At 58.0% G+C, this 14954-nt stretch overlaps 2 protein-coding genes across 9 annotated transcripts in view; one reads left to right on the forward strand and one right to left on the reverse strand.

Moving 5' to 3' along the window:
• Positions 1–827: 827 nt before the first annotated feature.
• Positions 828–12541, forward strand: CAPN12 (calpain 12). Its single transcript, XM_037021675.2, has 21 exons — positions 828–1222; positions 1534–1603; positions 1733–1851; positions 2033–2166; positions 2922–3090; positions 3856–3930; positions 4002–4087; positions 4163–4237; positions 4887–5050; positions 5129–5358; positions 5769–5780; positions 6014–6222; positions 6421–6463; positions 6544–6603; positions 7094–7151; positions 7532–7602; positions 7701–7763; positions 8353–8431; positions 11509–11625; positions 11700–11758; positions 11850–12541. The coding sequence occupies exons 1-21, from the start codon at positions 986–988 to the stop codon at positions 11874–11876; spliced, it is 2157 nt and encodes a 718-aa protein (XP_036877570.2). The 5' UTR covers positions 828–985; the 3' UTR covers positions 11877–12541.
• The window catches only part of ACTN4 (actinin alpha 4), a 71106-nt gene continuing 68555 nt past the window's right edge, over positions 12404–14954 (reverse strand). For 3 of the 8 annotated variants that reach the window (XM_037021676.2, XM_017664323.3, XM_017664321.3), the window contains 3 exons: positions 14608–14673; positions 13809–13967; positions 12404–13685 (listed from right to left, as the gene is read on the reverse strand). In XM_037021676.2, coding sequence (XP_036877571.1) covers positions 13527–13685; positions 13809–13967; positions 14608–14673 — 384 coding nt within the window. In that variant the 3' untranslated portion in view covers positions 12404–13526. Of the gene's footprint in view, positions 13968–14607; positions 14674–14954 lie in introns of all 8 variants that reach the window. The other 5 variants (XM_073226021.1, XM_017664322.3, XM_073226019.1 and 2 more) reach the window with 3 other exon arrangements.

A 14954-nucleotide genomic window follows, 5' to 3' on the forward strand; every position in this document is an offset into this window, starting at 1 on the left:
CGCCAGAGGACTGAGAGATATCTGGGTGCCAACAGAGATGCCAAGGCTCTGCCAGGGCAGGAGACACCTGCTGAGAGTGGACAGTCTGCAAGGACAAAGCCTAGTGTGTTTCTGGTGGCTTGGAACCCATTTCTTCCAATGGTCCAGTGTCCTTTCAGGGAAATACTGCTCCACCAATTCCGGAGCCACAAGCAGGCTGGAGAGTCATGGTCGCTGATGGGCCTGGCTCCCAGCCCAGGGCAGGGGGTGCAGAGCCGCTCCTCCACAGCCAACCTGCCTGGAGTGACCAGGCTGAGGTCTGCCTTGTCTGGGAGGGGGAGACGGGGTCCTGAAGGGACCTGCTATGGGGAGGTTGAGGAGTTACAAGGACAGAGAAGGACAGACAGTGAGGCCCACACAAGACAGTTATGGAGAGACACACGGAGATACAGAGCGAGAAGGATGGAGACAGAGAGAGACATAAACAGATACAGAGACAAAAGAAAGAGAGACGAAAGGGGACCAGAGAGATGGACAGAGAGGCAGTGAGCTGAGAAGGAAAAGAGAGAGAACAGCAGGCCGAGAATCCATCAGATGGAGGGGCAGGAAGAGATAAAGACACAGCAGCAAGCACAGCTCCCTCCCCAGCCCCAGAGGGAGGTACACAGGGACAAGTGCCCAGAAACAGCCCCCCTCCTACCACTGACCTCCTTCCCAGCACTCCCACAGCCTCAGCCGGCCTCCCTCAGTGCTCCTCCTGCTGCTGGCCAAGCCCATTAAGCTGCTACCATGGCCACAACTGAAGGCCCCACACCCTGGGGAGGAAACCACTGAAGAGGCGTCCCTGCTCCCCAGTACCCCAAACCACCAATTAATATTAATGAGGGAAGATTCCTCACTGCCTAAAGACCCCTATTGGGCCCAGACGGCGGGCAGGCCCCACCCCCATGACTCAGGAGGTTAAAGGGCTTGGGGCCAACCTGCGAGCCCAGAGTCCCGATGGGCGATGGCGTGTGACAGCAGGAGGATCACCATCCAGCTGGTGGGCGAGGAGGCTGAGCCTGGGACCAGCGGCCCGAAGCCCTTTCGGGGCCAGAGCTATGAGACAATCCGAGCAGCCTGCCTGAATGAGGGCATCCTGTTCCGTGATCCCTACTTCCCTGCTGGCCCCGATGCTCTTGGCTACGACCAGCTGGGGCCGGACTCAGAGAAGGCCAACGGGGTGGAATGGCTGAGGCCGCATGTAAAGTGTGGTTGAGGGCTGGGGGGCTGGACCTCTGGGTCTGAGGGAGAAGGGAGGAGGGGCTGGGAGGCTGGACCCCTGGGTCTGAGGGAGGAGGGGCTGGGGGCCTGGACCCCTGGGTCTGGGGGAGGGTAGGTGCTGGGAGACCCAGGGAAGCCAAATGCCTATACACAGGCTTTACAAGCCTCTTGTGGGTTGGAGGTGTTCATTAAGGTGGCATAGTGAGGGCAGGGGGCACCCAGGCCTCTGACCTCCTGGTCACTGCTTCCCTCTTTCCCTGGCTGAGGCCTAGAATCCCCTGTCACTCCCAGGAGTTCTGTGCTGAGCCCCAGTTCATCTGTAAGGACATGAGCCGGACAGACGTGTGTCAGGGGAGACTGGGTGAGCCCCCAGATCGGGCAAATTACAGCCGGGACCCTGACAGCTCTGCCCCTCTGGTCCCCTTCAGACTCTCCCCGTGCCTCAGCCCTTCTTCTTCCATCGTCACCCAATCGAAGCCTTTCCTTCCAGGTAACTGTTGGTTTCTTGCGGCCGCCGCCTCCCTCACTCTGTATCCCCAACTCCTGTACCGAGTGGTCCCCCCTGGACAGGGGTTCCACGATGGCTACGCAGGAGTCTTTCACTTCCAGGTATAGCTCGGTTGCTCTGCTCATGCCTGTTTCTTCCTGGTGCATGAATTTCACAGTTGATGTTGTCCCCTTGGGGCTGTAATTCTTGGGCTGGTACAGCAGGGTTACAGATCAGAAGATGGGGCCCAGGCAGGGTTGGAGGTTGGAAGTCCAGCCTGGGCCCTGCCCCTTCTCTTACCAGCTCTGGCAGTTTGGCCACTGGGTGGACGTCGTGGTGGACGACAGGCTGCCTGTGAAAGGGGGGAAGCTGATGTTCGTGTGCTCGGATCAGAGGAATGAGTTCTGGGCCCCACTCCTAGAAAAGGCCTATGCCAAGTAAGGATCCCAACATACACCCCCAGCTGCAGCTTTAAGTCCCAGCCAGCAGGCCCCAAGTCACAAGACCCTGGAGCACTCCAAATTCTGGGATCCTCTGGATACCCTGCCAAGGGTCCCAGACCAAGTCAGTTCCCAGGACCCTCATGTCACACCATCCCTTTGAGGGCCTCCAAATCATAAACACCTCCCTCCATGAACATTTCACATAAAACATTCCTAGAGACCCACCAAACACTCATCATTCTTAAGGAGCCTGGAATCTCATGTATCAACTCTGGAGTCACCAAAACTAAGATTTACCCCCTTGGGGATCTATAATCTCAGAGAATCTCTCCTGATCCATTGAGAAACTCAAAACACCCTGAAAATGTTGGATGTAATCCCTGGGACCCTCAAAAATCTTTGTTTTTCCCCATTTTGTGGCTCTACAGTCCTTGACAAGCCCCATAGGGGTTACTCCCAAAGCAAACATCTCCCAGTGACTCAGAGATTCAGACACAGCCCCCAGGACACTCAGAATTCTGACAGAGCTCTGCTACAGTCCCCAAACCATATAGTCCTAGTGGCCCAGGGACCACATGTCCATTTCCAAGGGCTTCCAGAATGTGCCACAGTCCCCTCAGGAGTCTGCAAATTTGGGGGGATAGCCCCTGGGACTCCACATCCTGGGACAGGGGCCCCCAGATCCCAGGGTGTTTCCTGAGATGCTCATCCGTGCCTCAGACACCCCCACCCCAGACCTGCTCCCACAGGCTCCACGGCTCCTATGAGGTGATGCGAGGCGGCCACATGAATGAGGCTTTCGTGGACTTTACAGGCGGCGTGGGCGAGGTGCTCTACCTGAGGCAAAACATCCCAGGCCTCTTCTCTGTCCTGCGCCATGCCCTGGCCAAGGAGTCCCTCGTGGGTGCTACTGCCCTGGTGAGAGGGTCAGATTCCCACGGGGCCCCTGCCAGGATGACAGCCCAGTCAGGGCTGGAGTGGGGAGGCGACCGGGGCCCTCCTCCTCTCTGCTTTCACTGTTGGCGTATGCTCTCTCACATATCAAACTCAAATGAGTCAAAAGGAAATTTATTTGCTTTCTTCAGCTTCAGGCACAGCTGGATCCAGGTGCTTAGTGGATGTTGCAAATGTGTTTTTCTATTCCTGGTTCTGGGTTAGCTTTGCTCCCAGGTAGGCTTTCCCCTCATGGGTACAAAAGGGGCCCTCACAGCAGCAGTTTCCTCCTCCCCCACCGGGGGGCTGGGTTAAAACAAAGAATGCCTCTTTCTGAGAATTTCAGAGGCCCCAGGATTGATTTTCATGGGCTTACTTGAGTCTTATGTTCACCTGTGACCAGTCACATATTCATTCACTGAATCAGTCTAACTCATTCATTTACTCAATCCTCTATTCAGTCACTGATTCTTTTTGTCTTTTCTGTTTCTCTGCCTCTTCTCTGTTCTGAACTTTCTTTGTCTCTGTGTCTCTGTCCTCTCCATCTATTTTTGTCTGTTGTCTCCATCTCCCTCTCCCTCTTTCTCCTTCCTCTCACTTCACTCCAACACCCATGGCCTCTCGGAGCGCTGTGCCATTCTGGGTGCTCTGCTTGACTCCTGTATTGGTGGCAGGAGGTTGGGGTGCAGAGAGGAGCGGCCATCCCCTTATCTTCCACCATGGCCTTACTGTCCCTTGTCCTCTGCCCAGAGTGATCGGGGTGAGTACCGTACAGAAGATGGGCTGGTGAAGGGACATGCATATTCAGTCACGGGCACGCACAAGGTGAGTGCTCCCTGCCAGGTGGGCTGCCAGGAGTGCCCTGGTGCTACCCTCACTGGTGATGCCACTTTCAGGTGTCCCTGGGCTTCACCAAAGTGCGGCTGCTGCGGCTGCGGAACCCCTGGGGCTGCGTGGAGTGGACCGGGGCCTGGAGTGACAGGTGGAATGGATGGATCTTGGTTGGGGGGAGGGGCTCATCCCCACCCTCCCACCCCTCACACCCCAGTCTCCTTAGCTGCCCACGCTGGGATGCACTCCCCACCGAGTGGCGAGATGCCCTGCTGGTGAAAAAAGAGGATGGCGAGTTCTGGTGAGAAAGGGAGGGTCTCAGCCCTGCCTCGGGGAGGGACATCAGGCCAATGGGGCTGGGCGGTGGGGGGCAAGTTCTGCCTGAAGGGACATGGAGAAGTTCATGGGGATGCATCTTAATAGCCAGAAACTGTCCATATTGGTGGTAATGCTGGGGTCGGGGTCTATCTGTGGGAGTTGAGGAAGAATTAGTAGTACCTTTAAGAGAATTTAGAGGCACAGTAATCTTTGGAGCGTGGAAGGAGGATGAGTAATATTTAGAGAAATTGAAGGAGGCTTGGTGACATCTGGGGCATTTATTGAGATTTGGCAATATTGAGGGGCTGAAGGATACTTGTTCATAATTGAGAGTCTGAGTGTCTTGATATGTGAGGAGTGAAGGCAATTTGATAATATTTTGGGGGGAGTTTATGGATCGTGGCTATTTGTTGGGCATTTCTGAAGACAGAGAAATCTTGGGGAGCTGGAGGGCTTAGCGGCTTAGGGGTCTTTTCTGGAGACATGGTACTGTTGGGTGGACTGAAGGGTATTTGGCAATATTGGGGGGGGTAATTTGTGATTCAGGGGCCAGGCTGGGGTCTTGAGATATTTGAGAGTCGGGGCCCTGGGGAGGAGGCTGGGGCAGGGCCTGACCACTGGCTGCTGCACAGGATGGAGCTGCAGGACTTCCTCCGCCACTTCAACACTGTCCAGGTCTGCTCACTGAGCCCGGAGGTGCTGGGCCCTAGCCCTGCTGGAGGCGGCTGGCACGTCCACACCTTCCAAGGCCGCTGGGTGCGCGGTTTCAACTCTGGCGGGAGCCAGCCTGGTGCTGGTGAGACTGGAGGGGACCCTGAGAGGCAAGCAAGGGGTCCAGGCGGGCTGGGTACCCCATTCTTTTCTCCTCTACTAGGAACCTTCTGGACCAACCCCCAGTTCCGGCTGACACTGCTGGAGCCAGATGAAGAGGCTGAAGAAGAAGAGGGACCCTGGGGGGGGTGGGGGGCAGTAGGGGCAAGGGGCCCTGCACAGGGAGGCCACACCCCCAAGTGCACTGTCCTCCTGTCACTCATGCAGCGCAACCAGCGGCGCCTCAGGGCCAAGGGCCTCACTTACCTCACTGTGGGCTTCCACGTGTTCCAGGTGGGACCTCCAGGGTGAGGGAGGCATGAAGGCACAGGGGGCCAAGGGGGGATCTCAGTTGGTAGAGGACAGTGGGCAAGGGTCAGAATGGGAGAGAGAGCCGAGGGAATCAGGAGGGGCAGGGAGAGATTGAGGGGCTGGGGGTGCAGGAAAGAGGCTGGGGGTCATAAGGGCTGGGGGTGGGGTGGGATGAATGGAGAGAAAGGGGTCAAAGGGGGCCTGAGGACCAGTGAGGTGACCAAGGAGCAGAGGTCCTTGATGGCATAGGCAAAAAGGGGTCCGGCATGGGTCAGAGGGGCAGGGACAGGGACTGAATGAAGGGTGGGATGTTAAAAAAGGAGAGAGAGGGGTGTGGAGAACAGAGAGGAGGCTCTGAGGGGTGGCTGACTCCCTCGGCTTCCTTCTTTCAGATCCCAGAGGAGGTGGGTCTCAGATGGGACTCCAGATCCCAGAGACCATCCAACCCCCGGGCCAGCCCCAGGGGCTCCGGCAACCGACGCGGGGCGGGGGTGTGGGGGTCGGGCCTGGGGACCGCTTGGGTGGTGGATGGACCAGTGGGCGGCGACGGGGCACCCTGGGACGGTGCGGTGGGTCGGAGGGCGGGCGGGATGCGCTTGGGCGTGGTGATCATGCCGCTGCCGCCCCGGCCGCCCAGCTGCTGGGCCTGTGGGACTCTCCGCGCAGTCGCGAGCTCCTGCCGGGCCTGCTGCGAGCCGACCGCTCGTCCTTCTGCGCCCGCCGCGACGTGAGCCGCCGCTGCCGCCTGCGACCCGGCCACTACCTGGTGGTGCCCAGCGCCGCCAACGCCGGCGACGAGGCCGATTTTACGCTGCGCGTCTTCTCCGAGCGCCGTCACACAGCCGTGTGAGCCCGGGCACCCAGATCCACCCCCATCCCGGGATCCCCAGACCGGCCAGGGCCCCACAGACAGCTTCCCGGGGCCCCCTGAATCCCCAGCCCCGCGAGGATCAGCGCAGGACCCCAGGATCCTGCCTAGACCCTGCCCAGTCCCAGCAGCAGGCTGAGCAGCCCCCTCCTCCACTTCCCTTCTCCAATTTGCAGGGAGATCGATGACGTGATCAGCGCCGACCTGCATGCCCTCCAGGTATGGGGCTGCCCTGCGAGGGGGCACGATGGGGCGGGGTGGGCATCCTCTTGGCCATAACTAAACTGCCCCTCCCACAGATCCCCTGCAATCCCATGGAGCTGGGGCTGGAGCAGCTGTTTCAGGAGCTGGCAGGCGAGGTGAAAGCTAAGCCAACCCCCCTCCCCAACACCTTTGAGTCCCTTCTTCATCCTGGATGTCTCATTTTGCTTTAGTTTCTCTATGTATTTAAATATGGTGACTTTCTTCTCTCAAACTGCTCACAGCTCTTCCCTGCCCCAGGGCCTTTGCTCAGTCTGTACCTCTGCCTGGACTGCCTTCTCTCCCTTCCCAGGCCTGCCCTGGCTGAGGCCCATCTTTTCTGGGAGCTCTCCTGCCCCTCCTCCGGGCTGGTCAGCCGCCTGCCAGCTGTGGCCTCCCATAGTCCAGTGCTTCCTCACTGCTGCCCTCATGTGGGGGACGGGTCTCTCTCCCTCCCTGGACCATGAGCTCAGAGAGGGCAGGCCTGGGGCTCTCTCAGCCTCTGCTGTGTCCCCAGCACCACCCAGCATGCTATTAGGTCTGGCCCCAACTCTACTTTGAATGGCTGCCTGAGCAAATAGCCTCACAGTGGGCTTTCTCCTTGACCAGAAGGAAGAACTCAGTGCCCCTCAGCTCCAAATCTTACTAAGCATTGCCCTGGAGCCTGGTGAGTTGGGAATCAGCAGACCTCACAGAGCCAGCACACCCCCACCCTGCCCCATCCCTTGTGTTGATCCATAATGCTGCTGGGAGTCAGCTCATGGGAACCCTGAACTCCGCTGAGTGGCATCTTCCCCCGTGTGGCAGGACTGGAGGCCAAGAGCATGGCCACTCAGAAGCCACCCTTCCTCTAAGGGAGAGGCTTGGAGTGTAGCTGCTATGAACAGACAAGGACCCCCCTTGCCTGGGTTCAAACTTCAGTTCTTTTAGTTACCAGCAGCCACTTGGCCCTCTATGCCTTGGTTTCTATAGATGGGGTGGCAATAACCCCTAGCGCTTACAGATGGTCAGCATGCAGGAAGCTCCATTTTTGTTTGTTTCCTGTAGCCAGGGCCCATGCCCAGACCCCCAGAGAGATTGGGCTCAGGACCTGTGAGCAGCTGCTGCAGTGTTTTGGGGTAATATGAAGGGGCAGGGCCTGAGTAGGGAGGGTGGCTGTTGGGGCCTGTGCTTCCCTTCTGGGGACATTCCCTTTAACCAGATGCTCTGTCCCCAGCATGGGCGAAGCCTGGCGCTGCCCCACTTCCAGCAGCTCTGGAGCCACCTCCTGAAGTGGCAGGTAAGGTGGGGGGTTGGGCGGGCCACTTCCTCTTGGGGGACAGGGACCTTTACTAATAGGGGCATAGGTGCCCCAGGAGAGAAGGGGGAACTGGACATACCACACCAACTTGGAGGTATCCGGCTGGGGCGTCCTTGCCCCACTCACTCCTCTGTGGGCACTGTAGGGGCACTAAATAACTCAGGGATGCAGAGCACAGACTTGGGTCCTGCACTGGAATTCCAGCTCCCAGTTTATTCCCTTTCTGGCAGCATGATCTGCCCACTGAGGGCCCTTTGCTTGTCTATCCACAGCATGTAGTGATTCCATGCCAATCCCTGTGAGGAGGAAATGGTCCAGCTTCTCCCCATGCTAGCAGAGTGACGTCACTGTTTGAGTCCTAAGCCCTTTGTGCACAGAATCTCAACATGTTCTCACAATGGCTCCTAGTTTTATTCCCATTTCAGATTGGGAAACAGAGGCCCAGTGTGGTTAAATTGTCTGCCCAGGGCACACAGCCAGGGAAAGGAGGTGGGAGAGGAACCCACCTGTTCTTCAGGGCACTTAGGGGCCTGGGGTATGGGACTGACCTGTAAACCTCCCTGCACAGGCCACATTTGACAAGTTTGATGAAGATGCCTCTGGAACCATGAATTCCTACGAGCTGAGGCTGGCACTGAATGCAGCAGGTGTGGACAGAGGTCCTGGGGGTCATGGAGATGAGACCTGCCCCCCCGTCCTACCCCTTAGAGGCTGGCTGCCCACTCAGCTGCAGCCATCCACAAAACCCACACCTTAGTCTGTTGCCAGACCTTGGGCAGGGATGGAGGACCCTGAAAGAGGACACATGTGGAGAAGCCTGTATGGGGAGGAGAGTGTGAGGACAGATAGGCCCGGGAGGGAGTGAGGCCTTCCTAGGAGGGAGAGGTAAGGGAGGCCTGGGAGCTGGTGTCTGAGGGGCCCCGGCCCCAAGGGCACTGTGGCAGCTTGCGCTGGAATGCTAACTCCACTGACTCACTCCTTGGGTGGCCATGGGCACATGAGAGGCCTTGTGCCTCTGTTTCCCTCTCTGTAAAATGGCTTGTGACCAGCGTGGCTGGGAGGAGCCTGTGGCATGAAGCCCACAGGGCTTAGTGCTGGGATGCACTTCCATTAGGTCATGCCCTTGCGGCCTGGGCCAAAGGCTGAGTCTTTCCAGGTAGAGCAACCTCATTCCATTTGCATGGGGGCACAAAGCCCACACCCTGGGACAGAGCCAGAGAGCAGTGCTTCTCCTGGGCCCCAAGCCAGGCTGAGAAGTGCCTCTGAGTGTGCCCCACCCCCAGCCTTACAGGCAGGCCGCTGGGCTCAGACAGGACTCCCAGGCCCCCACCCCCACCCTGGGCAAAGTTAAGGGTGAGAATGGGGAGGTGGGAGGTGGGACAAGACTGTGACCCAGTCTGAGGCCCAGAGGGCGACCCCAAGAAGGGAGGTCAATGTCCAGGGACATGCAAGTAAAGAGCCCAAGATGAAGTTGAGATGGAGCAAGAGAAGATTGGGAAATGAGGCCCAGAGAGTGAGAAAGTCCCAGACAGAAGCAACAGAGAACAAGGGGAAGGTGGAAGGTTTGTGCGGTTTGTTCAGTATTGCTGCCTGGTCCATGCCTGGTGTCGCTCTGGGCAGAAGAAACCTGGTAATTCTTGAGGAGCTGACATGCTAGTGGTGAGACAGCAAACCAGCAGAAAGAACATCTAGGTCAGATGGCGAAGCACTGTGGCTGAGAAAACAAGCAGGCAGGGCACTGGGCACTCTGGGCATGGGGTGTGGTTTGAGATGGGGCGTCAGGGAAGGCCTCCCCGAGGTGACCTTTGAGCAGACCTGAAGGAGGGGGACTGAGCCTTAGGGACAATAAGGCAAGAGCAGTCCAGAGGGAATAGCCAGTGCAAGGGTCCTGAGCTGGGAATGTGCAACCTGTTGGACTAGGTTAAAGGAGGCTGGTGTGACATGAGGGAGAGGCCCAGCGATGGAGATGAGGATACGGGTCTGGTGTGGCTGGAGGCGGCAGTTGGGAGGCAGAGAGAAAAGACTGGTCGGGGAAGACAGTAGAGCCCCATGGGGCTTCATGAAGTCTTCAGCGCTAAAAATTTCAAATATGGTATATGAGAGGGAAGAGGAAGAGGCAAGTCCTGCCAGGGTGTGTGTGGGGCTGCAGCCAAGGTAAGGAAAAGGCTGGCTGTGTGCGACGGAGGGAGCGCCAAGGAGGGGACCAGCAGGAAGCAAGCTCCAGCGACCCTAGAGCAGGTGGGTAGTGTTGGGGTCGGGCCTCGCAGGATCAGCGACCACATTCTTTGCCCTACCAACGCTCCCTGAGCACCTGCTCTGCTCCCATCCTTGTGCTGGTTGATGCTGGGGATTCAGTAGTGACCAGAAACCTTCCCCTGACCTCCCATGGCTTCCAGTCCAGGGGCAGCCAGAGCCATCGACAAGTGATGGCCCAGAGGGCTCAGGGTGGGGACATGGGAGGCACAGGGAGCCGAGGGAGCCAGAGGACGTGCTCAGTGCTGCGTTGCTGGGGTGTCTAAGGGCTTCCTGGAGGAGTGAGGGTACAATGAGTGGCATGCTCCGTGTCAAGTGAGGACAAGGTGTTCCAGGCAGAGGGAACATGATATGCAAGGCAGACAAGACAAAGCCCAAGGTCCAAGTAGAGGAGGGGGAGGAAAGGAGGTGAGGCCTGTAAGCACCACCAACCAGGCAGCTGAGCAGTGGGGCACCTGGGGAGGGGTGACCAGGAGTCACAGTCACCAGGGCCTACTGACTAGGTGAGGGATTCCTCAAGTACTGGGGGACCCCAGGTAGGACCCCAAGGTAAGCATCCAGGGCATAAGAGCCCACCAGAGTGGCCAGAGGAAGCCGACAGTTCCACACAAGGGCAATGGGAATTCCAGAAGGCACAGCTGAGGGGCCCTGGCCCCTTTCCTAGATGCTTCCACCGCCTCTCGCTGGGTTTCCCACTGCCCAGGGCTCAGCATCCCAACTCCCATCCCAAGGGCAGGGGAGGGTGACTCCCACCACCAGGATGAGGCTGCAGGCCCCCAACCTCCTCAAGGCTGTTCAACAGCTCCTGGCAGCACAGCCATGTGGTGGCACAGGACAGGAATTTGTTAAGGGATTGGACACACAGAATGGGAGTGGAAGATGGGCTTTAGGCGAGTGCAGCCCATGATATTATCCTCAGAGCCATGTTTATCCTGACACGCGGGGACGGAGGACAGTTACCCTGCAACCCTGAGTTCCCAGGAGGCTGGGGGAAGGGGGTATCTGTAACCTGGGAGGGGAACCACTGTTCTTGGCTTCTAAGAGTCTCCGTTGAGATTGCTCATCAGAGTTGAGTTCTAAACTTTAAGAATTGCCTCCCATGTGGCATATAAAGAAACTGACTCCATATGGAACTGCCAAAATATCTTGCTGCAGATATTCTCCAGTGTCCGTCAACAGCAATTCTGCAGAATTTAAAGGGATGGTAACACTTACCTATAGTTATGTGCCTGATACTATTCTCGGTTCTGTACATAGAACGTCTTCCTACAGCCTTATGGGGTCAGGACTGTCACTGACAGAGGAAATTGAGGGCCAGAGAAGTGAAGGTAGCTGCCCATGGCCACACAGCCAAGATGCAGCAGAGCTGGGGACAGCTCCCGTAGTGTCTGTCTCCCCTGGGAGTTGGGATGGGGTGCACTGCTGAGGTGGGACTCCAGGGCAGCCCAGGCTCAGAGGCAGCCTCCCCCAGGTTTCCACCTGAACAACCAGCTGACCCAGGCTCTCACCAGTCGCTACCGGGACAGTCGTCTGCACGTAGACTTTGAGCGCTTCGTGTCCTGTGCAGCCCAGCTCACCCGCATCTTCCGTGAGTGCTGCCCCAGGCATGGGTGGGGCAGGAGGAATGGCGTGGTGGGGGCTCACCTGCCCCTCTCTGCACAGGCCACTGCAGCCAGCACCTGGATGGGGATGCGGGGGTCATCTGTCTGACCCACAGACAGGTGAGCCTTCTAGAGGGAGAGAGTGGCTCAGGGTGAGGAATTCAGGTGTCTTGAGACCCCTGCCTCAAGCCCACTGTCTTCTCTTGCTCAGTGGATGGAGGTGGCCACCTTCTCCTAGGATCCCAGCATAGGGGCATCGCAGCTGAAGGCAGGAGAGCTGCTGGGAACCACGCCTTCCTCTCTGCCAGCCTGGACCAGGGTTTATTCCACAAGGAGAGGGATATGAGCAGAAACCACCTTCCCTCAGACCCTTCCACCTCCCTGCCTGGTATGGGGGCTGACATGCTTTTGACATTATGCAGTGGTTTAGACAATGGCCTCGGGAGCCTGCCTGCCTGCAGTCAATTTCTGGCCTCACCTAGTTGGGTATGCTGGGCAAGTCACTGCACCTCTTTGTGTTCTGCTCTTCTAACCTGTAAGCGGGGTGGTAACAGCACCTTTCTTGGGCAGACTACATCAAATAGTCCATGTTTTGTGCTTAGAACAGTACCTAGCCCAGAGTGAGTCCCCAGCAGGGCTCACTGTTCTCGGGGGAACAGATCGTGTGCTCCCTGCCCCACCTTGCTCTGGGGAGAGGTGTTCTGTCATCGCTCTCCTAAGAAGCACAGAACAGACAGGAGAGGGAAAAAGAGCAGACACTAGGAATCCTTCTTAAAAATATTACATGTTTTATTATCCTGTCCCCGGAAGGGTGGTTTATCCAGAAACCAAAAAAAAAAAAAAAAAATCAAACAGAATAACAAAACAATACGAAACGAAAGGTGGGGAGGAAGAGAGCCAAACCATCGACTAACAGGCAGCCAGGCCAGCAGCCCCTCTCCAGCTCAGGAGGCCTCCGGAGACCACCGCCCGGCAGGCGACAGAGCCAGGGGGGCTGGGAGGAGGGCGCAAACCGGCCGTGTCTTCATTATGAGAGCAAGAGGCGGCAAAGATGTTGCTAGGTGAATATATATTTATATAATAAATCCGTAAGTTAATAAAGTAAATAGTAATCCTCTGAAAGTTTTTCTTTTTTTTTTATAGGGTTTTTTTTTTTTTTTTTCCATCAGTTTTTTTTTGGTCCTTAGAAAATCTGAGAGATACACAGGTCCAGACAAAGCAAGGCAGGGGCTGGTTGGGGGTGGGGTGCGAGAGGCTGGTATGCCCAACCCCACTCCTCTGTTGCACAAAAGGGGAGCACTGGGCCGCACCCCCTCATCTGGCAGTTGCCAAGAGGGGAGCCGAGAGGGGTCGAGGGAGCAGGGCAGGTCCTCTTTCCTATTGGGTGGCTGTGGCGCCCTTTGCTGGGCCCAGTGAAGGCCCAGGTGGTTCCTGGACAAGGCACATAGGGCTTTGGCCTGGATGTGGGAGGCCTTGAAGGGACCTCAGGGGCAAAGGAAGAGACAGGGCGTGGAGGACATTCCTAGGTCTTGAAGGGGACCTTTTTGCTGTGGGGATGCACTGTGCCCTCCACATAGTTTAAAAAAACAAAACAAAACAACACATCATATATATTTACCAGACCAGAAGCACTGACCCCAAAGGTCTCCCTTCCCCCATTCAAGGGGAGGGGAAGAGAACCTCCCGGCCAACCAACACAGAGGGAGGAGAGAGCCTGCCCCAGCCCCTCCCTGCCCCACCCCCACCCCCCACCCCCGGAAAGGGCTGACAGAGTGCTTTGCATAGATACAGAGTAAGAGGAACAGGACCAGGAGGCAGAAGGGCTCCCCAGCCCCTCCGGGAGGCTGTGGGGAGGGGGTGTTTGCTCAGGGCTTCTCTGGTGGGGGCCTCACAGGTCGCTCTCGCCATACAGAGCTGTAGAGAAGGACTTGTAGTCGAGGGCACCAGGTACAGCATCAGCGCCCTGGTATGGCGCCATGCGGGCGATGCAGTACTCGGCCTGGTCAGGGGGCAGCTCTCTCCGCAGCTCCTCGGCTGTGATGAAGTTCTGGGGGTGGCAGGGCAGGGCTCTGGGCCACTCCCACCCACACACTGGCCCACCCGGCCCCACACGCCCAGTCCTGGCTGGAAGGGCCCCTCCCAACCAGCCCCCAGGGGCCTCCAAGCTTACCTTGTCCCCTGCCAGGACCTTGAAGGAGGCGATGACCTGGTCAGCCGTGTCCGTGTCAGTGGTCTCCCTCGACATGAAGTCAATGAAGGCTTGGAAGGTCACGAGGCCACTGTGGTTGGGGTCAACCACACTCATAATGCGGTTGAACTCAGCATCGCCCTGTGAGGCAGGAGCCGGGCAGGGACAGGCAGCATTTGAGTGGTGTAGGCAGCCAGGCCTGGCCCAGTGGATGCTCGTGCAGTAGAACCACGCTGGGAAGCAGGGCCTGACCCCGGCACTCGTGCCACCTGTTGTCAGCCTGCCTCCAAGGGTCTTGGCTTCGGGGCCTCTGCCTCATGAGTCCCAGCCTGGGGTCATGCCCGCCTGCTCCTCCCCTCCCATGTCTTTGGGAAGTGGGAAGCTGGGGTACGGGTCAAACAGGTCTACTGCTCCTCAGCCCAAGGCTCACAAGTGAGCTCTGGAGGGTGGGGAAGAAAGACAGAGAGAAAGAGAAAGAAAAGGGGGAGAGAGCCAGAGGCCTGACCTCCTCTCTCTGGGAACTTCCAGGAAAGGAGATGGGAGGCTCAGGGAGTCATCGGAGGGACCCCAGCCCAGTAGATGCAGCAGCAGAGGGGAGGCAAGGCTGCACTGCCCTGGTGGAGGAGTGTCCCCGAGGACCAGGAAGTTCTGGAGGCGGTGAGGAGGAGGGGGAGCCAGCACAGAGAGGAGGAGGAGGAGGGAGGGAGGAGAGGGGAGGAGAGGGGGGCGGAGAGCCGGGAGGAGGGGAGGCACAGCAGCAGGGGAGGCAGAGGCTGCATACCAGGCTGTATCCTGTGGAGATAAGCAGAGCCCTGAAGTCATCCGAGTCCATGCTGCCTGTCTGCTTCTGCTCGAGGGCGCAGGGACAGCAGAGGAGGCCAGGCCCAGAGTAGGCAAGAGGGGCCGCCCCATGTGCACAGCAGGGAAACAGGACAGTGGCGGGGAGCAGGGGAGACAGAAGTGGCCCCGAGAGACCAGGTAAGGGGGAAGGTGCCCAGAGACACAGGGCGGGGAGGAGGCAAGAGAGCCGGTGAAATGGCACACAGGATGGCAAGGGGTGGAATGGCAAGAGGGAGGGAGACAGAGAGAAGGAGAGAAAGAGAAGAGCAGTTAATGCCAGGTCCGCTG

This window comes from Manis javanica, chromosome 17, assembly GCF_040802235.1.
Source record: "Manis javanica isolate MJ-LG chromosome 17, MJ_LKY, whole genome shotgun sequence".
In the NCBI taxonomy this organism is placed as follows: Eukaryota; Metazoa; Chordata; class Mammalia; order Pholidota; family Manidae; genus Manis; species Manis javanica.